Source organism: Podarcis gaigeae (assembly GCF_964106915.1).
Source record: "Podarcis gaigeae genome assembly, chromosome: 14".
NCBI classification, from domain to species: domain Eukaryota; kingdom Metazoa; phylum Chordata; class Lepidosauria; order Squamata; family Lacertidae; genus Podarcis; species Podarcis gaigeae.
This window is the reverse complement of record NC_139690.1, coordinates 27,286,323-27,314,241: the sequence shown is the minus strand read 5'-3', so window position 1 is coordinate 27,314,241 and position 27,919 is coordinate 27,286,323. Positions and strand designations below refer to the sequence as shown.

The window sequence follows — 27,919 nt, the reverse complement described above, 5'->3', positions numbered from 1 at the left end:
GAATTTAATGCCCTTTTAAAGCCTTCAGGGTTAGTGACTAGCACCGTATTTTATGGTAGCAAATTCGTTTTACGTAAGGGGCAGGAATGCCTGGTTAGTGCTGACTTATGACAGGGCCTTTTCAGTGGTGGCTTCCCAGTTGTGGAATGCCCTCCCCGGTGAGGTGCACCAGTCTCCATCATTATTCACTTTCAGGAGGAGTTTGGAAGCATTCCTGTTCACCCAGGATTTGGGTGGCTGAAGAAGACTGCTCTTGGCAAACCCAAGATCACTGTGGAAGAATGTTCTTTTAGAGTGTCATAACTGTTTTTATTTTCCTTTTCAAACTGTGTATCTGTTTGCTACCGTAGGCTCCTTTCCAGAGGAAGGGTGAGATATGAATTCAATGAGTAAATACAGAACAGTTGCATCTTATGCAGAATTGAAAATCAAACGGCTAAAATTGTGTAAATTAAATGCATGCAAGGCAGAAAGCTTAAAAGCTCTTTTTGTGCTGGGTTTTCCCTATGTGGAAAGTGCTTTTAAGCTGTCTGCCTTGCTTACCAGGCAAGTCCTGCTCAGCACACGGGCTCTAGGGTGCTCTCACAAGATCTTGCAGGAACTTGGGTGGCCTCAAGAGCTTCCCAGAGGCCACGAACCGAGCAGGACTTACCCAGGAAGCAAGGTAGCCCTCTGCCTTACTTGAGGAGGCAAGTACCACTCGGTGCACTAGCCCCAGGAGCATGCTGGCACGGTGGCAGTTACACACCATACCTGGAACAGAACTCCAGCACAAGATGAAATTGTAATGCAATACATGATGTGTGTCTGTCCCCAATCTCCCAACATTCAGCTTCGCTGGATGAGCCCATTGGGAGTCCAAGCATTATGAAAAAGGGAGAACAAAATCTCTATCTGCTCCACGACACCAGTAATTTTTATACACCTCTGGCATGTACACACCTTTTTAAACTAAAACGCCCCAAGTATTTTAATTATTCCTCATCAGGGAATGTTCATTCCCTTGAATGTATTGGTTGTGCTTTTCTGAACCGTTTCCATTCCATCTCTACAAGTTCCTCCGGCAGCTGGGGCCAATCCTGGCTATGTTGCAGGGAGAAGAAAGTCATGCCACATCAAATGCCCCTTCGTTTTATCAACAAACTTCACCCCAGATGACGGGCTGTGGCCATTTCCGTCCCGATGATGTCAATGGGAGGGGAGAAAGCTTTTTTAAACGTACTGCCAGATATGTTAGAAGTAGACGAGGAAGACCACAGAATGCAAGATGATGTGAAAATTTATTGGCAAATTCAGCCCTTTAAAATATACATATATATCACACGTGAATATAGTCACCTTCCTACACAGATTTCTACTCATCGTGCCCCGTTACAATCATGCATAGCAAACAAAACAAAGAGAGAAGGTAGCCAGCGCCGAGAGCCCCATCCTTCCCACTGCTCAGAATACATTGGCAGGAGAAGGCCTTCTCCACCGGTTTGCAGGGACACAGATGCTCCCAGTCTAAGGACAAAGCCATTCCCAGCTGAAAGCTTGGGCAGGACTGCCAGGACTGCCATTCTAAACAGGCGTCAAGATCATTCTAAAGTGCATCAGGACAGCTAAATAAATAGCAGCACATTTTTAATACAGTCTCATAAAAAATACCCATAAGAAGACAAAAAAAGATGGCAAGGAACACAGCTGAGCTCTGTGCAAGGGAGTCTTATATCCAGTCAAGAGGTAACAGAACAAAACAAGGTTGTCTTCTTCAATGCCACAACAGAAGAGAGCCAAAGGAAAAAAATGTACTTTTATTATATATTTGGCTCTTTCCTTGCCTAACATATGTAGGCCTGCAAATAATCCCTTTGCCAAAGAAGTCCTAGGAGGAATCTCCAACAGTTCATGGTTTTCTGCGCCTGCAAAGGAAAGAAAGGTTTGTGATCATCCATCACACACACCAAAGTTGGAAGGTCATGATCGATGTAAAATTCTCAGTGTTCAAGCAGAGCCCCTTGTGATGAAGCAGCCCCCAAAACCTCCTTGTGTCCCCGCAGCGACTCCTGCAAGAGGCTATTTCCGGCCCTTTGGCTCCAGGAGCTGCTGTCAGATCCCAACATCTCCCCCACCTCTACCCAGCAGACAAAACCTTCAAGAAAAACTTTCTGCAGTTGAGCCAATTGGTCAGGAGGGGCCGACGCAGGAAGCAGCAACTGCCCAAGGCAGGGCAGGATTCGGCACCCCAGAGGACAAAAAAGGATTCTAGCCTGTGCGGCTGTAAAATATACGTGAGGAACACCCAGCAAGGAAATCCAGAAGCCAGTGAGGGGAGGGGGTGCAGAGTATGAGCAGGCTTCCTTGTCCTATGGAACATCCTGCCTTTTCTGTAACTCAAACACAGCACTACCTTACAGGTTTCTCCAGGTCCTGATGATAGCTTTTCCCCACTCAGAACTTTCAGTAACTTTTTCTTTTCTTTTTTTTACCTCTGATGCCCTCTTTCCTGCCTGTTAACATGTCTTGTAAAACTGCCATGTTTTCGTCCCCTGAGCTGAAGAGATCACTTCCACAGCTTGGTCGGCACCTATCTGCAAGAGGCCAAACCTCAATAATAAACTCTGCCCCCTCTGCCCCCCACCCCAAAGCCAGCATCTCCCAGGCACAGCTCCTGTTTGTCTTCAGGCCCTAAGCAGAAAGCCTGGTTCTGGTTCCAAACCCAGCTTTCTCAAGAACACAAAGCTGCAAGCTTAGGGAAGCAGAAAGCCTTGTTCAGTATTTAGGAGTGAGGGGTGAGGAGAGAGAAACATACTTGGGCTGAGCGTGGTGCTGGTATCCAGGTCCCAGGTGAGAGCCTGCCTTCATCTCCACTGCGACAGAACACTGGACAGAGAAACACAGAGAAACCACATGGGATCAAGAGGCAACTCAGCAGCAGTCTTTGCTGCTCACCCCCCACCCTGGGTTACACCAGGCCTAATAATAATAATATCACCAACAACAATAACAAAAATATATATAATTGTATATCGCTCTATACCTGTAGATCTCGGGGCAGTTCACAACATAAAATCACAAAATACATAATAAAAACGACAACCCAATAACCCCCCCTTCCACAGCACATTTTAAAAGGGCACCAGATGGCAATCAGCCAAAAACCTGGTTAAAGAGGAAAATTTTTGCCTGGCACCTAAAGGTGTATAATGAAGGTGCCAGCCGAACTTCCCCAGGGAGAACATTCCACAAACAGGGAGCCACTGCAGAAAAGGCCCGTTCTCGTACTGCCACACTCCAGATCTCTCATGGAGGCAGCACACGAAGAAGGGCCTCCCTGGAACTTACTCTTGTTTCTACATCTGTCCACTCAGACTCTGTACCCTCCTCTGCAGGTGAACGGCTGGAGGGAGACGATCTTCGCTTGCGGCTGGAAGAAGAAAAGGAACATCAGTTGAGGGGAAGCTGTGTCCAGCTGATAGAAGCAAGCCACAATAGGGTACCTGGCAGATTCACAAGCCAAGACCTTCAAGGTCCAACACCCTGTCCAGAGGTTAGGTGAACTAGTCACAGATTAAGGGGGGAAGCAATACCTGCCCCCCACATCAAGACTGCCATCATTTTCTGATAACCATTTTTTTATCTGTTTACTGAGTATTTTTATACCTTGATCTCAAATGGAACTTGTTTTAAGGATAGTTCTATGTTTGTATTGCATTTTATGGCTACTCATCTGGAAAAAGCAAATGGTTAGTTTAAAGGATTGCTCATCAAACCTGATCCTGCCCTGAAAACTTCAAGTCTGATCAAATCCACTGGGAGATGCACTTCTTGGCCTTCCAGCAGGAACTTGCCTCATATTATTTACTAGCCTTGGGTACAGAGTTCTCCAAGTGGCTTACAACGTATTTAAAAACATAAACATAAATACTTTATGTCATGATACTAAATTACAGCAGTCTCACTGGGCCCTCCTCCTACTCCCAGGAGCAAGAGAAGCCCCATGAATGTTCATCTTGGTTCTGTGCATTTTAAGAGGGCAAGAAAACTGGGCTAGAAAACTCACCCTGTTGGAGACTCTTGCTTCAGGGTCTCTATCTCTGTGAACTGGACTGCCTGGCCACCTCCTCTGGTCTTGTAAACATCACCCTATAAGACAGGAACAGTGAAGAAGCTCTTTGCATCATGAGGGGGGCAGCTGAGGTTCCCACTCTTGTATTGTTTTAACTGTGCTCCATTTTTACAGATATATAGATCAGGCCAGACCACCCTAGGAAGCCTAGCCTGGGTTTGAAGGCAGTGAAAATGTAAATTGATGCAGTAGAATCATGTCTTGTGGGCTGCATTCCAGGAAGGGCACGTATATGCTAAAAACATACCCCTAAACTGCCCCCAGGCAACCATCCCTGCCTTTCTTGCCAAGCTCTGGGATGCTCTCACAAAATCTCGCAGGGCCATCTGAGTTCCCGTGAGATCTCACAAGAGCATCTCCGAGCCCAGTAAGCAAGTCTGAGAGATTAAAAAGCACTTTCCATGCCAGGAAAACTCAGTGCAAAAGGAGCTTTGGAGCTCTCTGCCCTGCATGCAATTAATTTCTGGGATTTCAACCGGCCAGCTTTCAACCGCCCAAGGTTGAAATCATGCCAGTTAATGGTGCGCAATATGCAACTGTCATTTGTATGCATCTCTCCACACGCCCCTCTGCTCTAAATGTGTAGAATTCTAATGGCCCCATGAGAGTTCAGCTGCTTTGCAGCCCAACAAGCCTCAAAGATTGCTTGGAGGACTTTGTTAGAAAATAGGCACACATTTGGGAAAGCTCCCTTGCCTGCCTGCTTGATTGCTGGCCCCCTTTACCTTGATGAGCTTTGTCTCAATCTCCCCATCGGAAGCCAGCTCCTGGTGGGTCAGCATGTACTTGTCACACTTGGCTAGGGCCTTCTCGTTGGCAGCCGCCACTGTGATGGAGTGGGGGACGTGGGGCTGCATGACTGTCTCAGTCTGGACATTGGAGGGAGGCTTGTGGTCCACCCATCTCTCCCCGGCTGAACGAGAGCGCCTGTGCCGGATGCGAACTGGCGGAGCATTCTAAGTGGGTCCCAAAAGGAAGAGAGAGATGCAGAGGGGATGAGCAGCAAATTTCACCCAAGCTTATCTTTGGAGAGCCAAGTCAACAAAGCAATTCAAAATCTTTAGTCACTTTATTCTCATCCCCAACACTTAAGATTTCCCTTCAGTGTCGTGCATAAATCTTATAGGTGCAATTGTAGTATTTTGGGGAGGGTGGAAGAGATGGAAAAGGAAGAGCAAAGGATAACAAGTAGTCTTGATTTTAGAGCAGCAGTGTTGAACGCAGGCACATTACCAGGCTGGGGGCAAGGAGGGTGGGGTCAGTCCATGGGCAAAACTCTGCAATTCCAATAGGCCAAATCAAGTACGCACACAAAAGAGAAGACAAATGCAACACACCCATCTGAAAAGATTTCCTAAGTTGGCTGAGCATCAAACGTTCCTGCCTCTTTGCCTTTTGCCCTGCTGATGGACATTCTGAGCTTAAATGCTCCAGAGGTAAAATGCTGTTTCACAGCCACACAGGGAGCGGGGAGGAGAAATGTTGGGACAAGGTAACCTTTGCTCTCAAGTAGGCCTGATCACCATTATAAGGTCCAACAAGCTGCCCTGGCCACCAGGTTTTCCCAGGACAGTCCTCACCTGCTTGTGTATCTTCCAATGCTTTGGACCACAGCTCCCATTAGCATGACTGCTGGCCATGTGCTCAGTGGGAGCCACCATAAGCAGCTGTGAAATGTGGCTATAGAGCAACAGGAACCCAGAAGACCAGCTTGGAGAGGGACCATGTAGCTCAAGATCTTTGGATGCAGAAAGCCCAGGATTGCATCTATGGTACTGGTTGTTGGATGAGTCAAACTAGAAGTGACAGGAAAGGCCCCCTTCATACCAGAGCACATTCTGGGCTAGAGGGACAAATAGCCTGGGCAACTCCATGCACTTACAATTCCTTTCTCATGAAAGGAAAAGTCCTTCCACATTGTTGGACTACAAGTCCCATCAACTCCAACCTACATAGCCAGTGGTCAGGACTGATGGGGGCAGGTGGCTCAACCATGGGACAACCCCATATTCCTCACATCCCCACATTCAGGAAAACCTAAGTAATAAGATTTCATAGGGGTATATCCAATGCTTGTCCTACTCAGAGTAGACTCATTAAAGCTATTGGGAATGACTCACTGAAGCTCATTAATGCCAATGGGCCTACCCTGAGTTGGAATAGCATCGGCTACCACCCATGAACTTTGCCTTCCATAGTCACCTATGCTTAACCTACAATGCATTGTAGCAGCCTTGTTGCCCACAGTGGCTACTGTCCCATTTCATGGAACTGGCCTGTTAGTTATACTGGTCCACCCAGCACCCCAGGGCTCTAGAAGAACCTTTCCCAACCTGATGCCCCCTAGCCTTCTAGACTACAACTCTCATCAGCACGGCTAATGGGAAAGATGGGCGCAGAGTCACACATTGTGACCCAAACACCACCGCACTGTCAGATGCCCTTTCCAAAGTTTTGATTGCCCTTGCTTGACGCAGAGAAAGAAAATGAAGAACTCTTAATTGGAGGCAAGTACAGTATAAGTTTTCTGATTTACAGCTGATTTGCATCGACAGGCTGATCTCACTATTTGAAGAAGTTTCAGCAAGCTGACATGTTTGGGACTGGCTGGCAACAGATTTAAGTGTGTGCTTTAAACAATCCCAACTGAAAGAGATTTCAACTATTTGTAAAGCTACCCCATAGCAATTTAAAGCAAAAAAGATGCAGGTTTTACATGTTGAGAAGTCTAGCATAAAGCATATTTCAGATCTTTATGATGGAGAGTCAATTAAAAGTAGCTACCCAGCCCCAGATGCGGGAAAGCCATGCGACAAGCAAAGTCTGGCTAGAATCCATCTCCTAGAAAGGTTTTGTTTGGGCTCCAAAATTAAGTCCAAAACTGGTCTGTAAGCTTCATTCAGGTGGTCCACAGTGTGTCTGTGGTGCAGCTGAAGGTGGGAGATAGCAGATTAACTATGCATGTTGATTTTTAAATTTTTATTTTTACTGCTTCTTTTAATTCTTATATATTGTATTCTCACGATTTTGCTTTTGCTGTGCTCTCCATGGCTTTCGGGGGATGGGGAAAGGCAACCTTTGAGCCACTGTGCCAGGCTCACCCCAGCATCAAGCCCCAGCTAGGAGGAGCAGCACTAACCCTGCAGCACAGGTCCTCTTCTACCTCTAGAGCCTCTCTACCGCTGGGGACCTCGAGGGCGCCGGTCCAGCACATGCCTCGCCTTCTGTCTGACATGGCACAGTGCCTAGCTTGCTGGAGCTCCTGAGGTCTACTCCTGCCTTTGGGCACGCCACTGCCACCACCGCCGGGGTGCTTGCTGCTCTGAGTAGGCGTCCTCTGCTCCCATTCCGAGATGCAGGAGGCCACCGAAATGCTGCTGCAGGAGTTAGAACGCCTGTGCAGCTGTGGCTGGCTTGCGGCAGGCAGGTTGGTGGTGTTAGGGAGCTGAGTGACACAGGGACTAGAAAACTGAAGAGAGGTGCAGTTAGCAAACAAGGAGAGGGAAGAGAGAGTCAGTCAGCCCACAGATTCCGGCACAGGCAGACACCCACCGTGGCCCCCAGATCTACCGGTCTGAATTAAGCAGATTTATAGAGGGTTTGGGGGAAAGAACAAAAGCAGGGAACAGAGGCAGGGACTCGGCGCACTTGCAGCCAAATTCCCTTACTGGACTACAAAATTCCCTAGCCCCAGAAAGCCACCCAGGCTGAACAGTTCAGCTTCTCTAATGCTTCTGCCCGACGCACAGACAAACACACATAAGAGACACTTAAAGACAACCTACAGGGACTGGAGGAGGCGACAGGGACCTCTGCAGGGGCTTCTCCCGATCCTTCTCCCGGGAAGGCCGCTCCGGTTTGCTGCCCTTGGGTTCCGTGACGATGGCTTTCAGCTGCTTCAGTTTTTCATCTTTTACCCAGAGCTTGTTCTGCATCTCCAGCTGCTTGGCTGCCACCCGCCGCTCCTGCGAGAGAGAGCCAAGTGGTGCTAGAAAGGGCTCCGGACAGGACCACAGGAAGAGAAGATGCTATGGGCCCGTGGAAGAGGACATGTTACCCCCCCCCCCAAGAGCCCTGCAAGTATTGAGCAGCAGCACAAAGACTGTCTTTCCTGTGGGGTGGGTACCACAATCACACAGATGAATGATTCCCTGGGCCCTTGGTGGGGGTAGATAGGATCCCCTTTTGCCTGGACCAGAGAGTCAGTCATCAAAGCTTTTGGGGCATACAGACGTCCTATTATCCCTTTCATATTTTCCCAGTAGAGAAGAGACTGTGGGCTGCTGGGCATGGTACAGGCACCCAAGAATGCCTTTGCAGCCATGGTAGAGAGGAAGAGAATGAATGAACGAAAGTCCTCAACATGTCATGGACACCCAAAGTACCTTTCTCCTGGTCAGGCTTGAGAGGGAAAACACACACAAACAGAAAAACCAGGAACAAAAATCAATATATCTCATGCACACAAATAAGCAGAGGACCACATAGATCAGCAGGGGATTCCCAAATTAGCCAGGAGTCCAACAGCTCAATTCCTTCTGCATAGGAGGCAGAGCAGAGAACTAGGAGGACTGCATTAACCCTTTCCTGCCAGCTCTCATACAATATATGATATCTTTACTGTCATTGTCCCATGCAGAACAATGAAATTGAAAAACTACATAAAACTACTACAAAACTACATAAAACATTCAAAAACCCCTAATGCATAGCAGGGAATGGCTCAAATCATCTCCAGCACTGCCTCATGGTAAAATGACAGGGAGCAGGGAGTAGCTTAACATCTGCCTTGCAATACAAAAGGTCATGGGTTCTACCCCTGGCATGTCCAGGTAGGGCTGGGAAAGACTGAAACCCTGGTGAGCTGCTGGCAGTCAGTGTAGACAGTACTTAGTTAGATGAACCGATGGTCTGACTCAATATGAAGTGTGCTAGGAACTTTTGCCTGGAAGCATTCGGATTGTGTCTCAAGCAGCTTGCCTCCAAAACATTATTTAGCCCAGTGTGTGGGCACACACAACACTTACGCATTCCTTCTCCCACTTCATTGTTGTCTCCGTCACCATGCCTTGCAACCGTGCTTCAAGGCGGCGCTTGTCAGAAACTTGTCTCTGCAGCTTCTGGCTCTTGCTTTCCAGCTCCTGCTGCAAGTTGCGCTTCTCCTCTTCGTAAATTGTTGTCGTTTTCTCCAAGATCTCGATCTGGTAAGACAAAGTCCACTTTCTGTTCCGAAAACTTCATTTTTACACCCCCTGCTTCCATATCCACACCCACCCTTACATCCAAAATAGAGGGGAGGTTTGGGGGCAAAGAAAGAACCTGCACTGCAAATGAATGTCAAAACATGCATAATTTGCAATGTTCAGGCAGGTGCAAAGAGGACACCCCTGTTTCAAGACGACAGCCTCAAAAATGATCGCTACCATACTTGCAACTTCTAGGTTAGCATAGTGCTCAGCAAGTTACAAGAGTTCCACTTGCACTGGGGTGGGGAGAGGAGAACAGGGATCCTTTTGCAGGCTGAGAGCCACTCCATCCTGTGGGCAGCAGGGCAGCAGTCAGTGGTGGGCAGAACCATAGAGACTCTTATGCACAAGCCACACTCCAGCCATACAAAAACCAGAGAGTTCTCTCTCTCTCTCCATGCACACACACAGCATTCTCAAGTTTTAAGGACACATTCCAGCCAGGCAAACACCCTCAAGGAGCAGAGTTAACAGGGGTGTGTCCTGGGTAGCATCCTAGGGGCCAGGTGGGGAATGCTGGAGGGCTGCATTTGGCCTCTGGGCCTGAGATGCTGCACTCCCAGACTTATACAAAATAGGCCACATGCTTAAAGAACATAAAGGCACAGAACCCAAACCTTGTATTCCAGAGTTTTTGCTTTCTTTTCTAGGCGTTCGATCTCAGTTTTCTGGGCTGCTATAAATTTGTCTCTCTCGGCCATTTTAACTTGTGCATAGTTCTCCTTGGAGACGATACTGGAGTCAAGCTCCTGAAGCATCCCCTTGACAGAATGCACTGCAACGAAAGAAAAGGCAATCTGCGTTAGTGACCGGATTAGGCCAACTCGCCAGGGAAGCCTGGGTCATTCCATGGGAGCAATGTCATGGGAGGTGTGTTTCTAAGACCAGAGTAAAAGCATAAGGCCCGCTTACCATTTTTGCCCTTAGAGGATAGATGTTGTTTATATAATCTTGTTACATTTTTATATATATATTGTATGTTATATATGCCATTGTCATATTTTGCCATGTTATTATGAAATGCAGTGTTTGCTTCAAAATGCTCTCCTGTTTTCTTTATTGTAAACTGCTTTGAAAATTATTTCTTTGTGGAAAAGCGGCATGCTAATAAAATGAAGGAATCTCCCCAAGGATGTGGAAGCACATTTGTAAAATGGGAATTATGTGGAAACCCTCATGTGACAGAAACCAGAGAAGAAGACAATATCAAAGTGCTTCAGGTGGCAGATACTAGGAGAATTCACTACCAGTTGCATCTTCTGATCAGAAAATAAGGCATCCCTGCTTAGAATCTGATGCATCAGATTCTTGGTAGTCAGTCTTGGTAGTCAAATGTCTTGGTTGTCGAACAAATCAGTTCCCGAATGCCGCAAACCTGGAAGTGAGTGTTCTGGTTTGCAAACTTTTTTTGAAAGCCAAACGTCCAATGCGGCTTCCAATTGGCTGCAGGAAGCTGCTGTAGCCAATTGAAAACCACACCTTGGTTTTCGAACCGTTTTGGGAGTCGAACTGACTCCCAGAACTGATTAAATTCAAGAACCAAGGTAAGACTGTATAAGCAAGAAGACTACAATGCCTAGATATCCAATGAAGCTGAGGGTTGGATGATTCAGGAAAGATAAAATAAAGTTTTTCAACACACAGTTAAACTACGGAACTCACTCAGACAGGAGGCAGTGATGGCCACCAACCTATATGACTTTAAAAGAAGATTAGACAAATTCATGGAAGAGGCTCTGAATGGGAATAAGCCACGATGGCTATGCTCTGTTGCCACAGTTGGAAGCAGCAATGCTTCTGAATACTAGCTGTTGGAAACCAGAGAAGGGGAGAGTGCTGTTGGGCTCAGATCTTCCTGAGTGTTTCCCACTCATCTGGTTGGGCCACTGTGAGAAAAGGATACTGGACTTGGTGAGTAATTGGCCTGATCCAGCAGGCCCTTTCTTGTGTTCATAAGATGATTTTTTTTTAAAATGGAATAGCTGAGGCGTGGTGCCCCCCCAGCTATTATAGGACTCCAACTCCCTTCAACCCCAGCCAGCGGCCAGGGAGGATAAGAAGTGGACTTCAGCAGCAACAAGAGGGCACCAGGTCAGTTACCACCAAGGCTGAAGTCGCCTGAGCTGCCTGCATAACTACTTTTGGTCAGGAGAGTCATACAGCTCACCATTTTTGGTGAACTCTTCCGACAGCATCTGCCGGATGCGATGCCGTTTCTCAAGCACTTCGATCAGTCGAGGAAGGGTCTGGTCATCATGGATGTCCAGAAGTTCGCAGGAAGACATTGGGGGGAAATTCTGCAGCAGCACCTCTGTGATAGACCGCTCCCGATCTGCAAGAGACAATGAAGCAGCTGTTTCAAGAACATGTCTTGGCCAGGGCTCTGGCAAGCTCCCAACAGGAGGAACAGCTGCCAGGATGCTCTGTACAGAGCCTGGATCCCAGGTGCATGGAGGTTGCTAGAACAGGGCACACTGTTAATTCAAATGCATGCCTATCAAGATAACCACAAAAAAGACCTTAAGGGTTAATACACACACACACACACACACACACACACACACACACACACACACTCTAGGCAAAACCTCATATTATACAGTGGCTGAAGTGCAACAATACCCTGATGCCTCCTGTGAGACGGGACTGGCTCTGCAGCAGAGGAGGGGGAGAAAAGGGTGGTGGTTTAACCCTTTTCCTTCCAACACACCTCCTGCTGCTCTTACCCAGCTAACATTGAACGCGAAAACACAGGTCCAGAACACCATGTTCAGGCAGTTCTGTGTATGTGTGTATAAAGCAGGAAGGATTAAGACAGGTGAATAAGCTAGAATGAGAAGTCTATGTTGCTGGTTGCTTGATAAGTGCCACTTTGAGCACTCTAAGTAGCCTCTTGTGATTTACCTCCATCAATCGGTCCACCTCGGATTTCCAGCTGCCGTGAGAGCTCCTCCCGAAAGGCCTGGTTCTTAAACCGTCGACCAGGGATCAAGCCGCAGACTGGCTTCTCAGCAGGCCTCGCAACCTCTACTTCTTGGGTGAGCTCTGCAAATCGCAGGACTTGCTACAAAATAATGATATATGGGAGTATGTAGGATCTGGTACTTTACAACACAATTAAACAGGAAATGGAGACATTAGTCAAGCCTAATTGCACACCAACAGATTTGTGTATGCAAGATCTAAGGATTTCTCATTATTTTCTCTCCCTCCCACCCATCCTATAACACGCAGCACAACTTAATTCTGCTCTGAAAGGTAGTCCCACTACAGAGCAGGTTTGTGCTTCATTGTTTGGGTCCATCAGCCTCCTCAGATGTAAAGCTCTTATAAATAAAGGTAGCCCTCCCCTCCATCCCAGTTCCAGCAAGATGAGAGCAAGGAAGCTCAAAGAAGATTTAGATTACCAAACTCTCATCGTAGTCTTCAGCCTTTGGGTTCACACAGACTATCATGCGCACTTTGCCTTCTCCATCAAAGTAGTTCTTGAAGAGATGGGTTAGTTTAGAGTCTCGGTAAGGGACCATCTAAAGAGGAAAAGAGTCCTTAAGTTCTAAAGAAGAAAAAAGTTATCAGGAAGAAAGACTGCCAGGAGGAGAGGGAGACCCACAGAAATGGGGAGCAACCACACACCTTGTTGGTCCCATAAGTTTGGTTCTCCCGCAGAGCTTCAATACAGGTCCTCAGCGTCATTAGGGACTGGTTAATATTACCTGGAGGGGAGACGGAAAGGTGTAGCCCATTATTCACCCCAAACCATGCCATGGTCACAAGACATGGTTTGAAAAAACAGGGACATTTTTGTACTGTAAATTTCCTGCTCTCGGGAGAGTAAAGGGCACTTTCTATGTATTTTGCCCACCAGGAGGCCCTCTCAGACTGGACTGTAGTGGAGGCTAGCCAGTTTGGGCAAATGTGGCACTGCCCCACAATCTGTCTGCCCTCAACCAGCCCCCACTGTCTTCTTAAATACATCCAGTCCAGGGGATTGATCTGTCAGCCTCCTCTTCCTGAAACTCAGAAGAGAACCTTTTGTACAGCATTAATCAGCCAATATATCAAAGCCCAGTTTCATTTCTTTCAGTCCATTGTTATTGTCCAAGGGTTTCCCCTCGGAGGCTGGGGGATCTCAAGTTCACTGGAAAACCTTTTATCAGCTCCTTCTCCAAGACAGAAAATCTATCACAGGCTGCTACTGTGACAAGCCATTATTCTGGTTAAACTCCATTTAAGAAAGGCATAAGGAAAAACGTCCCTGATGGCCTTAACCTGCCCATCATTGCCACCTGCCAATCATCCAAGAGGACAAAGCAGAATGAGAGGTTAGCAGGGTGAGTCAAATGCTCTGCTCACTCTCCTATGTACAGTAAGAAAAGCCTGTTTTCTCTGGCAGAGTAAGGACATTTATTGGGGATTTAGAAGTGCTGTCAGTGGGGTTGGCACACACAAGATGCACTCTAGTTGTTGCTTGGGACATCTGAAGAGAGCCAGCCCACCGGCACTAGAGACAGGCTGACAGTGCTCATGGCTTAAATCCATTGCAGCAGAGGTTGCCGTTTCTCTTCTTGATAAGCTAGAGGGTGGGAAACAATCCCCATCCTCTGATTGTGAAAACGACCCAAGTCCCTGCTAAGTAAGGGAGGGAATCTAGAGAGAAAAGGTGGGGCGGCGGGGGGACGGGGACGGACAGAGACCCTCCTTTGTAGTCACAAGGCAGGGCACAGTCTGGGCCAAGTTAACCCTGCCTACTCCTGGTGGGAGGGGCAACCCCAAAGGAACTGAGATGCCCTCCTCGCTCTATCAAGAGAATACAGTTTCCCACCGGGCTTTCATGAATGGGGCTAGATTTCGTTTTCATGCCCAAAAAGGGTGGCAAAGCTTGGACAAGGAAGTCACAACCTCTACCTGCTTCCCGTAGTCTGTTCCCTTCTGCTTTGGTTCTGTTTGTTCTCTCACTCCCTGCTAAGTCAACCAAAGATAACTGGCTGAAGGTTATCAGCTCTCTGTCCTGCAAGAGAAGGGAAGGAGTCATAGTTTTAATAAAGAAACAACCACAATGCGAGAAAAGAATCTTCCTCCACAAGTTGGAAAGAGCAGTAGCTCTTTCAAGGACTTGGTTGGGAGACCTGTAACCAGCTCCACATCCCATACCTTGGCTATCAGATGGGAGTCATTTAATGGATCTACTTTTTGGGAATGGGTTGGGGGAGAGAAAAGAGAAGCTGTGCTCTCCTTAGCCCCTCTTGATTTTACCTGTAGAACATTATCCCCACTGGCATCAAGTGGCGCCTGGGCCAGTTTGATCAGGAACACACTATGGGAACGGCTGGATTCACGATTGAGCTGAGTGTTCGCAATGCGCCTCTTCTTTTGGCCTGTTTGATAGAAAGCAGGAAAAAGTCCTTTAATCTAGCAGAGAATGAATACATAGCAATCAATAGCATTCTAGTTGTTGGTGCATCGTGGTGTGCACACAGTTCTAGGAGCCATAGCTGAAGGTGGTCCAAGCTAAAAAAACATACAGGAAAAGGAAGCCAAAAGGGACAAGGCTTGGAGCACCATTTCCCCAAGTCAATATATTAGGGGAGGGATGTTTTGTTTGTGTGAGTGACAGCTTAAGGAGGATGTGGGGGATTTATCAAGTTGCAAATGACCCGGAAAGAATTTTCTCCCTCTCCTGTATCTGGAAGTTGGGGTTAATCAATGAATTTCAACGGCAGTCAATACAGAACAGAAAAAATGAAGTGCTAGACACAATGTGTGACTTATGGAATATGCATGAACGCAAAACAGGTCAATTAGCTCAAGTGGTTTTTAAAAGGTGTGAGACAAATTCATGGGATAATGCAATCAATGGCAATTAGTTATGCCAACTGTGCTTTCACAAGGACTGGGTATTGTCCCCCACCCTCAGCAACTGATTTTCAGGGTGGGGCTAGTCCTGTTGCATTTGTGCCCTGCTGCTTGGGCTTCCTATAGGCACCTGCCTGGCTGCTGTTAGAAGACAAAGAACTGGACATTATGAACCCTCTATCCTATCGGGGCTCAAACAGACAGGAACAGGAAGCTCTGTGCCAGATGTTTTCCTCTGTGGCAGTCCTCTGCCACAAGGGCAGCACTTTGGAGGAGTCCAGGGAGTTTCCTACCTCTCCAGAAGACTTCAAAAGCTTCCTCTGTGGATTTGACTTCCACCTCCGTGCATCCTGCAACATACATGTTGTGGTTCTGATCCTCACGGAGAATTTTGGACTGGGGAAGTCTGTAAGAGTGAGGGTGTCAATGAGAGTCGGCCAGCACCAACATACTTATTGCTAGCAAGGGGAAGCCAAAAACTAACCACGCCAAGGTCAGCTACAGCACAAGCTGCCATGCAGGATTAGCTTATTTGGGCAAAAAGGGAAAGAGAGGGAAGGTCAAGCCATTCAGACTTCATATAGGGAGGGAAACACTCAGGTACATGTCAGCTATCAACAACAAGCTGCAGGGAAGAAAAGCCAATGGGAGACATCACACCAGTTTCACTAAGTGCAAAACAGCCAACTGCACATTAACAAGAGGAAAATATAACCTGTGCACATACATAAAGTCAGCACTTCGCACTGGAGTGCCACAGCTGCTCCACCTAGCAAAGAAATTACAAGTATTACAGACCCACACTGCCTTTTCTCCACTACACAACCCTTTTCAGAGCATTTTCCCAAGACATTTTCTGCTTTTGGAATGTATGCCTGTGACTTTTAGGTGAAGTTGTGGCAGAATTTGTATGTCTTTGGAACATTCCTAAAAGTCTGTTTTGGGGTTACTTCCTATGTAGGCAGCCAGCAAACACCAGAGTTTGGAAGACTTTTGTTTGTGGGCAGTGCCAGCCTCAGAAAAAAGGAGTGTGCTCAGTGATGCTTCTGCATAACCCTTGACCAAAGATGTCGAAGAAATGTTGACAAAGAGAATAGTGCCTACGCCAAGGCTAGGTAAGACCCATCTTGGTACCAAAGCTGACTTCTGAAATGCATCTGTAAGCATGACACTGCTTCACAGTAATGTTCACTATTACAGAAACATTTCCTCAATACTACCTCAGCCCAATGTTCTGGAAACAGACACAATCCATTTGTTCCCCAAGGCATAAACCACCAGATCTGGAATCTATTTCCAACTTTACTTTTTGGAATCCGAAACACCAGACCACAATTCTGTCACTTACATTCCATGTAGCTATAATCTGGTTAGCTGTCAGATTCAGAGAGCCAGGCTGAAGGAAGTTTACTCACTTTGGTTTGATGGGGTCAAAGGGGCCTTCTTCCAAAAGGTCATAGATGTAGTTGTTATAGATCTCGATGTAGGAGACAAACACACTGTAAACATTGTCTTCATCAACTTCTTCTGCTTTGCAGTTGTTTTGGACATTGATCATATCAGCTATTTCAGGATCAATTTGCCGCCTACTTTTAAAATAAAAAATAGCACAGCAAGTTAAAATTTTGATATATTTAACAACGGATCTATGGCAGTCCTTGATGGGATGAGGGTGTCCCAGCCGCCCATTGCTACTTACTTGCTAGATGGAGCTTTCGGGGTCTGAAAAGCTTCTCGTTTCTGACGTTCAAGTAAAGCATCGACATCACACTGCACCTCAACCCCATTCTTATCATCCAGCTTGAACACCTGAGGTAAAAGGTTTTCAGAAATAAGGTAAGTCTTTCCAAGAGGAAAGTAGCAATTTTATTTTACTAATAGTGTCACAACTAGGCTATTGGCCAGTGGTCTCTGCTATCTCAGACCAGACCTTCTCGACCTGAGAAGCAGGAAGGACAGCCAACACCAGCTGAAGATTTCTACTCAAACTCACATCCTTCAAAATTCACGTGCCTGGACCTTAAGATCAGCTGGGGTGGGGAGGGGCAATGCTGATTCAGTCTTTGAAGGATGCTAGGGGGCTATGACCCACTACAGGACCTTCTTACTGATAGCCCTGCCCCACACCTTAGGAACACCTCCCTCTTCTGTCATACTTTGTCATTCTGTTGGGTCTGCACAGAGACAGGTATGTGAGATATTGGTAGTTTTATATTTTAAATATGGGTTAAAAGTGGGAAAAGTTGGGAATGGGAAGAGTTGATCTCACTGTATTTTATTTAAATTGTTGTTACAAACCCCAAGCTCATTGATTTGATGTTTATCTGTTACATTTAGGTCCCACTTTTCCTTCAAAGAGCTCAAGGCAGCGTACATTGACTCCTCCCTATCCTATGTTACCCTCACAAAAACCTTGTGAGGAAGGTTAGGCTGAGAGATAGCAACTGCCCAGGGTTCCTCAGTGAGCTTCAAGTAGCTGAGGGACTTGAACGCTGGCTTACCCTGTGCTGGCTGTCATCTTCACATTTATGATGAAGGGCAGGAAAGAAATTTTATAATCAAGCCTGTCCAACCAAGAACAAAAGTTTCTAACATTCATGATAGGGAGCACTGATTCAGAACTCCTCAGAAAATATGAGATCTACACATTGAACTTTTGCTGTTGATTGTTTCCCCTTCATCTCTGTTTGCCTTTTACAAAAAGAAGCACAAATTCTATTAGCTACAGAGTAAGCAGTAAGTGCAAAAGAGACCCTTTGAACTCCACCCAAGTAGTTTGCAGGGGGCTATCCTGCCTTTCAGGACTCTACCTACATTGTGTGTCTTTAAATGCAATGCATCCCAACCTGTTCATTCAATAATTTATAAGTTAAGCATTTGGCAATGGCAACAAAACCGTTTACACACCAAGACTTGGTAGGAAGAGACTTACGTATCGTTTGGCCTGTAGAGATCCTATGCTGTTGAAGATCATGTCTAAGCAGCGAGGAAGCAGGCCACCGTCACCAGGAGAACCAGTCATGGTGTAAGTTTTCCCACTCCCAGTGACACCGTATGTGAAAAGGAGGCCTAAGAGTCAAAGAGAACATATTTTATAGGCAAATGTCTACTTCATCCTTCTGTTTCACAAAAAAAACACTTTGGCTGACAAAGAAACAAACTGTACCATAAGTGCATACTATCCAAACAATACAACAGAGGCAGGAACAGAGAAACACAAACTTTAAAAAGCTTTCTCTGCCCAGCAGGGTCAAAACAGATGTCAGTTTCAAATAAAGATTTCTTCAGCCTAGGTGCAGCTATGAAGAAGGAATTTAAAACTTCACCGACCTCCAGAAAATGAAGTATTTTATTCAATTAAGATTGGATGATCTATTATAGGTGTATTTGGGCTGAAGATACTCCAAACCATATATGCTTTTAATCAGTACAAAATAAAGTAGTTCCTAATCAATATTTGGGCAGTTATAGCAGAACGTGCAGGAGGAGCATTTAGAAAGTTTAGCAAGTTTAGAAAAAGAGAGATCAGTGGTTAAATATCAGCTAGAGCATGAAATGTTCTATCCTCTCGTACCATTTTTCCCATGAATCAGATCATCCACTAGAGGTTTGGCAACAACATCAAACACATGTTTCTGAGTCCCACCGACATTAAAAACCTCTTTGAATGAATATTGAACCTGAAGAGGAAGACAACAAGCTGTTATGAAGCAACAAGCAAGCACTTTGCTACTGTTTCTAGACCTCAAATTATGTCTTGCTTCTATTAATTTAGAAAAAAAAATATTGATTGCTTACTCCAAAAACTCTAAGCACGGTATGTAATAAAAATATCACTAAAATGCAGATAAAATCAGCAAAACTCTCTGAAAAACAAGCAAATCTAAAATAACCATCAATAACACAGAGATAAAAGCAGTAAAATGTTTAAAAATACACATAATTTATATCTAGATAGGCTTGCTGAACTAAAAAAAAGGTTTTCAATTGACATCTAAAAATAGATACTGGGACTCCTGCCTAATGTCTGATAGAGAATGTCTAGCATTGCTTCAGCATATTAATTCCTAATAAACACATTTTACTCTAATTTCCCCCAAGATCCTATTAGCTCCCCATCTCAAGCAGTAGCGGAGCATAATCAAGGGAAGCAGCAAGCCTCTGGCTACCAGCTGCTGGGGAGAAGCAGTAGACTACTATTGTTCTCATGCATGGCTTGTGGGCTTCCCAGGGGCATCTGGTTGTACACTGTGGGCTACTGGACTAGGCCATCCTTTGGTCTTATCCAGAGGATCTCTTTGTTATGTCCCATGAGAGGGGCACTTGTCCTCTCATTACAGGTTTTGCCTTTTACAAAGCTTTAATTTGTCCTCCAGGGAAGAAAGTTCCCTGCAAATGTTAAAGATCCAAATCTAAACCCAACAGAACCTCAGTTTTCAGCTTCTGGTTGCTGGACACTTTCCAGCAGGCTTTACCTCCTTATACTCCCCATTGCGAAAAATTCGGTATCCATCTGGTGGGTGAACCTGGACTGTTGTGGTATTGATCACTTTTACGCAGCATTCTTGGTCTGGCACACTGAGTGGGCGCAGCCGGCAGTACACCTGAGGAAAAAGTGCTTAGAAATATCACAGCTTGCAGATTCCAAGTCTTAATAAGCCTAGCAGGTGAGATAAATGAAACTTCCACCACTAGCCCCCATTTTAGGAGGAAAAGAGCCCACCACTAGGTAGCCAAAACAAAAGCACCAAAACAGCAGGTTGGGGGGGGAGGAGGGACCCAAGGTATGCAGAAATATAAAAGGTGTTTCTGAAAGAACCCTAAAGAGGACCACACAAAAATAGCTTCCAACAGCTTGAATAGCATGTAATGTTGACTGACAGACATCAAACTGACAACCAAATGCAAGAATTAAGAAAATGCTGGAAAGAGAAGAGGCAACAACAAAATCAATTTCCTTGGATCTATCATTAAAATAATTTCTTTCTGTGAACCAAGAAATTTGCCCTCAGGGCTGGAAGTGAGGACTTCCCACAGAGACAGAAATCCAAGATTTTTAATGTACCTTGGAATCAGACAAAAAACCTAAAACATATTTCCACTTATTGCTCTCACAAAGGACAGTGTGACAAAACTAATGAGCATCTTGTAGCATTAGAAAGATCAGCCAAGTTAAAGGTCAGCTGTCATCACAGGCCATTATTCTTTTAGCACATGTTTATATACCTAAACCAGTGTAACCATTGATGTATTTATGTGAAAGGATCCAAGGTGGGATCTCCCTGACCTAGGAGAACAAAGTTCAAATTCCCACCTGATTGGGAAATGCAATGGGTGACCTTAGGCCAGCCACTGCCTCTCAGCCTACCCTACCCCATATGGTAGATGTGTGGGCAATATGGAGAGTGGGAGAGCCATGAATGCCACCTTGAGTATCTTGGAGAAAATGTGGGATAGAAATAAAAGTAGCAAAGCTGTGAAGGGAACCTCTGACTGAGACCCCAATTAACTGTCATAGAAGATAAGGGGTGGAAGAGAGAATATTCATGGGAAACATGAAGTTGTGCCCATATTTGCTTACAGACTCTGCCTATGTTAATCTGCTGTCAGAGCATCTCACCTATTCATCTAGAAAAACACACATCATATGAAGTTTGCATTTACATCCCATGCCCATCCCCTATATCAGCCACTTACCCCAACAGGGTCCTTCAAATTGTTGCTAGATCCATTTTTCTGCCCAGGCTTCCTTGGAGTTTTGGTTTTCCTGGAAACGAAAAAAAGAAAGAAAAAATCATCAGGCAAGTCAATCAAGAACTAAGGCACACAGGAGACAAATAACCTGACTGCTCTGGGATCAGTGTGACAACGATGCAGGAGCGCGCTTCAAGTCACCTTGTCAACCACAAGCCATGTGAAATAGTTTTCATTCATAAGAACAGCTAAGGCAGAAAGGCACTGCACTACTAATGCTACTTAAACAAAATATCACATGCAGAGCATTTCAGTTTAGAAGATATGCAATCCCACATACCCCTCCTTCTCCAATATTGTGGCTTTCAGCTAAAGGCAATCTAGAATGGACTCCAGGCCAGTCTTAAATGCTCTGCTAGAGTTGAAGTCCATGTAAAAAAAGAATCTCAAACACAGAGGAGACTAGAGACAGGAGGAACAGAAGAGCACACATATTTCTTTTGTTTATATCCCTCTACTCTGTTAAAAGAAAAGGTAGTCAAGGGGGCTGGCTATCAGACACATTCACCCCTTCTGGCCTCTGCCAGCATCATCTCCTGTGCTCTTAAAAATTAGATAGTGAGCTGGTTCACAAGTTAACATTAACCCGTGTAAAGGATGGCTTCACAAACATAATTGCTTTGTTCCTCCCCAGCTCCCAGTTTTGTTGCACAGAGGAAAGAAATCAGACTCTGGAATGTTTCTGCCTTCATATGACACAGCTGATGCCTGGAGAGGAGCATCATTTGTTTTAAACTAGCATTTCATGGCAGGAACCTGTTGCTTTTAACTATTGTATGATCGTAGTATCACAGTGCTTATAAATGATAGAAGTGTATAAAGTTGAAGGTCATTACTGTATAAGAATAACATTTTTTCCTTTGCCATTTGTCACTCTGGAAAAAGCTAGTAACACTTTTTTGTAACACAATTTAGAGATATGTCCTTGATTTAGTTAATGTATTTTTCGCTCTATAAGACGCACCAGACCACAAGACGCACCTAGTTTTTTGAGGAGGAAAACAAGAAAAAAATATTCTGAATCTCAGAAGCCAGAACAGCAAGAGGGATCACTGCGCAGTGAAAGCAGCAATCCCTCTTGCTGTTCTGGCTTCTGGGATAGCTGCGCAGCCTGCATCCACTCCATAAGACGCACACACATTTCCCCTTACTTTTTAGGAGGGAAAAAGTAAGTCTTATAGAGCAAAAAATACGGTAAGTAGCATGCATAGATTATGTAGTTGCTTGTTTAGAGCATTTGTAATCTGCTCTTCAGCCAAAAAGGCTCCTACAGCAGCTTACTAAAAACACAGTCTCTGCCTACAAGCTTACAGTATTAAATACATGTCACAAAAGGAATTGAGGAACAAAGACAGGAGAGGAAATAAAACAAACTCAGGCACCAATTCTTATAAGTCTATTAGCAGCTCTTACTATGGCTAGCTAGAACAGAAACAGTTCAGGGCCAGATACAGCCCAGCTTCCAATCTCTCCTGTTAAGACAGCCTGCTACCAAGCAATACAAATACAAGAGAGAGAATCTCTCATATATAATCTATGCTATTTATATAAATTGATATACAGGTTATAAAGAGAGTGAGAGAGGTTATATGCATACGCATCTGAGAATTTTTCCAATGTTATTTCATTTATGAATCACTTCTCACAAGGCATCCCAAAGCAATTTTCAATATAATTACTTAAGCAGAACAGTTACATAGGTAATAGTACTAAAACCATTGCATATATAGGTAAAGGTAAAGGTACCCCTGCCCGTACGGGCCAGTCTTGACAGACTCTGGGGTTGTGCGCCCATCTCACTCAAGAGGCCAGGGGCCAGCGCTGTCCGGAGACACTTCCGGGTCACGTGGCCAGCGTGACAAAGCTGCATATGGCGAGCCAGAGCCGCACACGGAAACGCCGTTTACCTTCCCGCTGGTAAGCGGTCCCTATTTATCTACTTGCACCCGGAGGTGCTTTCGAACTGCTAGGTTGGCAGGCGCTGGGACCGAGCAGTGGGAGCGCACCCCGCCGCAGGGATTCGAACCGCCAACCTTTTGATCGGCAAGTCCTAGGCGCTGAGGCTTTAACCCACAGCGCCACCTGCGTCCCTATATTGCATATATAAATCAATTCAAATCTAAAACAGATATCAACTGGGTATCTCTCTCTCTCACACACACACAATTTTATATACACGCAAGTAATTTTTAGTCTTTTAAATGTGTTCATTATTTTGTGTTTCAAATTGCTGCTAGCCATATCTGTAAACCTCACTGAGACAGTGCTTTAGAAGGCAATTAATTACTGTACAATAATAATAGGCAACTATCTATATAAACATATGCGTGCATATGTTAAAACATCTTAATTTAGACAAGTCTACCCAGATACATAAAACAGTGGTCTGTATTCTAATCTGTTTGTCGCTGCTTTGTATTTTTTTTAAACATTTTAAATTGTTCAACTGTTTATACCCATTTTTTGTTTTATACTTTTTGCAGATCGTTGAACAAAGTTTGCAATCAAGCAGCATATACATTTTATGACATATAGATACAGAGAGAGATAGAGAGATAATAAATGCAGATAAGTACAGTATCTCAGACATGAATCTGCACGATATAAGGGCGCTTTTTTTCGAGGAAAATAGTAAGGGAAAGAGGAAGGGGGGAGAACTTTAAAGGGAAGGCTGTGGGGGCTCTAACTAGGCGCCACTCCACCCTGCCCCGGGTCACTCACGCGGCCGCCTTCATCTCGCCGAGGCCGCCCCGCTCGTCCTTTTTCTCCCTCTCGCAGCCCTTTTGGCGAAGGTTCGGTTTGAACGTTCCCTCCCGCTTCCCAACATCCATTGCGCGGCTCGCTGTTATTCAAATTCAACCAATCAGGATGGAGCTAGGGAGGGAAGGGGCGGGGACAGGACAGCGGCCCTTCGCCGCCTTCAGACTTCACTCCTTCTCTGCTGTCACCGCCTCCTTGCTTATTGGCCCTTGTTTCTTTGTGTGGCGTCGTGGCGCGAGTTTTTTACCTCATAAAGCAGCGCGCGGGAAAGGGAGGGAGACCAACCGCCCCGTCTCCATGGAAACGGGAAGCCAAGCGAGCGCAGGCCTTAACGAAGCGGGCTAGGCCCCAGATGTGCAAATCTGGTTATGAACGTAAAAAAGACTCGAGAGGGAGTGCTGCGACGATTAAAAAAGTGAACTCCCTCCCTCTCATATACACAACATTTCTCCCGATGAAAAGAGGGACGTCCCATTTCATAATGATTATTTTACTTTTTAAAACTCACACATTCCTACTGGCTTGTCTTGGCCACTCTGGGCAGCTTCCAGCATATATAAAAACATAAAACAAACTTCCCTATACAGGATTGCCTTCAGACGGCTTGGGGGTCAGATAAGGCCATGCCCTCCAACATTTCTCCAATGAAAATAGGGGCATCCTAAGGAAAAGCGGGACATTCCAGGATCAAATCAGAAACTGGGACATCCATCAATCAGGGATGTCCCTGGAAAAGAGGGACACTTGGAGGGTCTGCTTTCTCTCTCTCTCTCTCTCTCTCTCTCACACACACACATATACTATGATAAATGCTTCACAAGAATCTTTGTTGTTTTTGTTGTAAAGTAACATCAACACATGGGATGCGGGTGGTGCTGTGGGTTAAACCACAGAGCCTAGGACTTGCCGATCAGAAGGTCAGCGGTTCGAATCCCTGCGACGGGGTGAGCTCCTGTTGCTCGGTCTCTGCTCCTGCCAACCTAGCAGTTCGAAAGGACATCAAAGTGCTAGTAGATAAATAGGTACTGCTCCGGCGGGAAGGTAAATGGCGTTTCTGTGCGCTGCTCTGGTTCGCCAGAAGCGGTTTAGTCATGCTGGCCACATGACCCGGAAGCTGTACGCCGGCTCCCTCGGCCAATAACGCGAGATGAATGCCGCAACCCCAGAGTCGGTCACGTCTGGACCTAATGGTCAGGGGTCCCTTTATCTATGCTACTTTAACAGTCAATCCCCCAAGAATCCTGGGAATGGTAGTTTCTTAGGGGTGCAAAAGGTTTTTGTTTGTGTGGAAGTCATGATAGTAGTTTTCCTACCTAAATGCATTGGCAAGTACAGTAATTACACAATTAATTATTTTAGCTTTGGCCATTGCAGATAGTGAATAAACCTTTTAATATGAACACACATTTCTCTATCCCACCATGTCAGAGCTTTTACAAGGTTAGGAGGCCTGGAGGTGACCATAGGTGCCAGCTTGAAACAAACTCAGATCACTAAGCACAGTTGAAGAAGAAGAAGAAGAAGAAGAAGAAGAAGAAGAAGAAGAAGAAGAAGAATTTATACCCCGCCCATCTGACTGGGCTTCCCCAGAGTTTCCTATGTTTGAAAGGAATGGGAAACTGCAGTTTATTAGAAACTGGAAACGGCAGCTTTCGAGCTTCCCCCGCACATGATTAAGAGAGGAAAAAGAGCACAAGCCTGATACTTGCAGTGGTTTGTTCTCATAATGCTAAAATCAGGAGTGGCCAAAATCATGCCTGCCAAATGCTGTTGGACCGCAACTCCCATCAGCCTTAGCCAATGGTCAGGGATAATGGGAGCTGGAGGCCAATGGTCAGAGATGATGGAAGCTGGAGGGCACCACAATGGGTAAGTCAATGCTAAACCACTGTTGAGCACTAAACTATGGTTGAGGTTCTGAACCAAGCAAGATGTGACTGTGGTTTGGGAGAAGATTGGTTTGGGCAGTGTTTTCCTCTCTTTTTTTATATAAGATATTTATTGAGATATTTATTTATTTACAAATAAAGAAAATTACAGTACAGTACAGTATAAGAAAAGAAAATACAAAGAAAAGTACAAAATATGTGAAAAATAAAAAAAATTAAAAACAGATCAATCTTTTCATGTCTTATATTTCAATTACTTGTTTCCTGACCTCCTCACACCTCCCTTTTTTGTATTCTAGTTCACATGGTTAATTCAGCAAATCCTTTCCCTCTTTGTTTTTGTATCTTAATTCTATATCTTAACATATTGAACTTCATATTTTTATCTAATTATCAATCCTTTTTTTACATATTCTTTTAACTTTGTTACTAAAACCATCTCATTTCAATCCTACATCTTTTTAACATTCATTAATTTGTTTCTGCAGATAGTCTTTAAATTTCTTCCAATCTTCCACCAACTCTTCTCCCTGGTCTCGGATTCTGCCAGTCATTTCCGCCAGTTCCATATAGTCTATCACTTTCATCTGCCATTCTTCCAAGGTGGGTAGATCTTGTGTCTTCCAATACTTCGCGATGAGTATTCTTGCTGCTGTTGTTGCATACATAAAAAAAGTTCTGTCCTTCTTTGGCACCAATTGGCTGACCATGCCCAGGAGAAAGGCCTCTGGTTTCTTCAGGAAGGTATATTTAAATACCTTTTTCATTTCATTATAGATCATTTCCCAGAAAGCCTTAATCTTTGGGCACGTCCACCAAAGGTGAAAGAATGTACCTTCATTTTCTTTACACTTCCAACACTTATTATCGGGCAAATGGTATATTTTTGCAAGCTTGACTGGTGTCATGTACCACCTGTATATCATTTTCATAATATTCTCTCTTAAGGCATTACATGCCGTGAATTTCATACCTGTGGTCCACAACTGTTCCCAGTCAGCAAACATTATGTTATGTCCAACATCTTGTGCCCATTTTATCATAGCAGATTTAACCGTTTCATCCTGAGTATTCCATTTCAACAGCAAGTTATATATTCTTGATAATGTCTTAGTTTTGGGATCTAACAGTTCTGTTTCCAATTTTGATTTTTCCACCTGGAAGCCATTTTTTTTGTCCAAGTTATAAGCCTCCCTTATTTGATAATAATGAAGCCAATCTCGCACTTTATCTTTTAGTTTCTCAAAACTCTGCAGTTTCAGTTTGTCACCCTCCTGTTCCAAAATCTCCTAATATTTTGGCCATTTGGCCTCCATATTGAGCTTTTTCTGAGCCTTCGCTTCCATCAGTGATAACCACCTTGGGGTTTTATTTTCAAGAAAGTCTTTATATCTTGTCCAGATATTAAACAATGCTCTTCTGACAATATGATTTTTAAATGCTTTGTGAGCTTTAACCTTGTCATACCACAGATATGCATGCCACCCAAAAACATTAGTGAAACCTTCTAGATCCAAAATGTCTGTGTTCTCAAGAAGCAGCCATTCTTTCAACCAGCAAAATGCTGCTGATTCATAGTAAAGTTTAAAGTCTGGCAGGGCAAATCTACCTCTATCCTTTGCATCAGTTAATATTTTAAATTTTATTCTGGGCTTCTTGCCCTGCCAGACAAATCTAGAAATATCTTTCTGCCACTTCTTGAAACAATCCATTTTGTCCAAAATTTGCAATGATTGAAATAAAAATAACATTCTTGGCAATACATTCATCTTTATAACAGCAATTCAACCAAACAAGGAAAGCTTCAAATTTGACCATATTTCAAGATCCTTTTTCACTTCTGACCAACATTTCTCGTAATTATCTTTAAACAAATTTAAGTTCTTAGCAGTCATGTTAACCCCCAGGTATTTTACTTTCTTAACCAATGTTAATCCCGTCTCCTTCTGAAACCTCTCTTTCTCAATCGGTGTTAAATTTTTCTCAAGAACCTTAGTCGGGCAGTGTTTTCCTCTCTACTCCTTGGTCAATCAACCCACACTAACTGTCAAGGTGAAGAGCAAGTGGCAAATCATGAATAAATGGGTTGGAGGACTCTGTTCCAAACACCTCAGAGGCTGAAGGATCAGCAAGTGTGGGGAACCTCTGGCCCACTGACTAATTAGGCCTGTGAGGTCATTGCTACAAATCCACCAGTCTCATACCTGACATCATATGTAACATCAGATGTGACACAGGTACAGAAACAGCTGCACAGGGACAATCGGGAGCTTAAAGTGAGCTCTCAACTTTGCTGATCTAGAACC

The 27,919-nt window shown here is 44.8% G+C and overlaps 1 protein-coding gene across 12 annotated transcripts; it reads right to left on the bottom strand.

The window, feature by feature from the left end:
• Positions 1-1,261: 1,261 nt before the first annotated feature.
• KIF23 (kinesin family member 23) lies at positions 1,262-24,125 on the bottom strand. 12 transcript variants are annotated; one of them, XR_014558031.1, is made up of 25 exons: positions 23,686-23,921; positions 20,908-20,977; positions 19,686-19,814; positions 18,785-18,890; positions 18,143-18,279; positions 16,910-17,019; positions 16,626-16,799; positions 15,938-15,979; positions 15,504-15,616; positions 14,611-14,732; positions 14,263-14,365; positions 12,991-13,070; positions 12,765-12,884; positions 12,262-12,421; positions 11,525-11,689; positions 9,975-10,132; positions 9,139-9,312; positions 7,897-8,076; positions 7,251-7,580; positions 4,837-5,067; positions 4,046-4,128; positions 3,328-3,409; positions 2,795-2,865; positions 2,472-2,573; positions 1,262-1,904 (listed from the first exon to the last, which is right to left on the bottom strand). XR_014558031.1 is itself a non-coding variant. In XM_083713099.1 (25 exons), exons 6-25 carry the CDS (start codon positions 18,230-18,232, stop codon positions 1,889-1,891), a joined length of 2,604 nt encoding a protein of 867 aa, XP_083569225.1. In that variant the 5' UTR covers positions 18,233-18,279; positions 18,785-18,890; positions 19,686-19,814; positions 20,908-20,977; positions 21,551-21,672; positions 23,686-23,742; the 3' UTR covers positions 1,262-1,888. The 12 variants fall into 12 exon arrangements, 9 of the variants coding, with proteins under 9 accessions (XP_083569225.1, XP_083569222.1, XP_083569226.1 ...); XM_083713099.1 differs by lacking the exon at positions 2,472-2,573 and adding an exon at positions 21,551-21,672 and having other exon boundaries at positions 23,686-23,742; XR_014558030.1 differs by lacking the exon at positions 15,938-15,979 and having other exon boundaries at positions 23,686-24,125.
• Between the last annotated feature and the right edge of the window lie 3,794 nt (positions 24,126-27,919).

Coding starts and splice junctions, on each gene's coding strand:
- KIF23 (XM_083713096.1), bottom strand. CDS start 23,795: ATGGATGTTGGGAAGCGGGAGGGAACGTTCAAACCGAACCTTCGCCAA. Junction 18,891..19,685: donor GCAATGGGGAGTATAAGGAG/GTAAAGCCTGCT, acceptor CTTCCTCTTCAG/GTTCAATATTCATTCAAAGA. Junction 11,690..12,261: donor AGGTGGACCGATTGATGGAG/GTAAATCACAAG, acceptor TGTCTCTTGCAG/ATCGGGAGCGGTCTATCACA.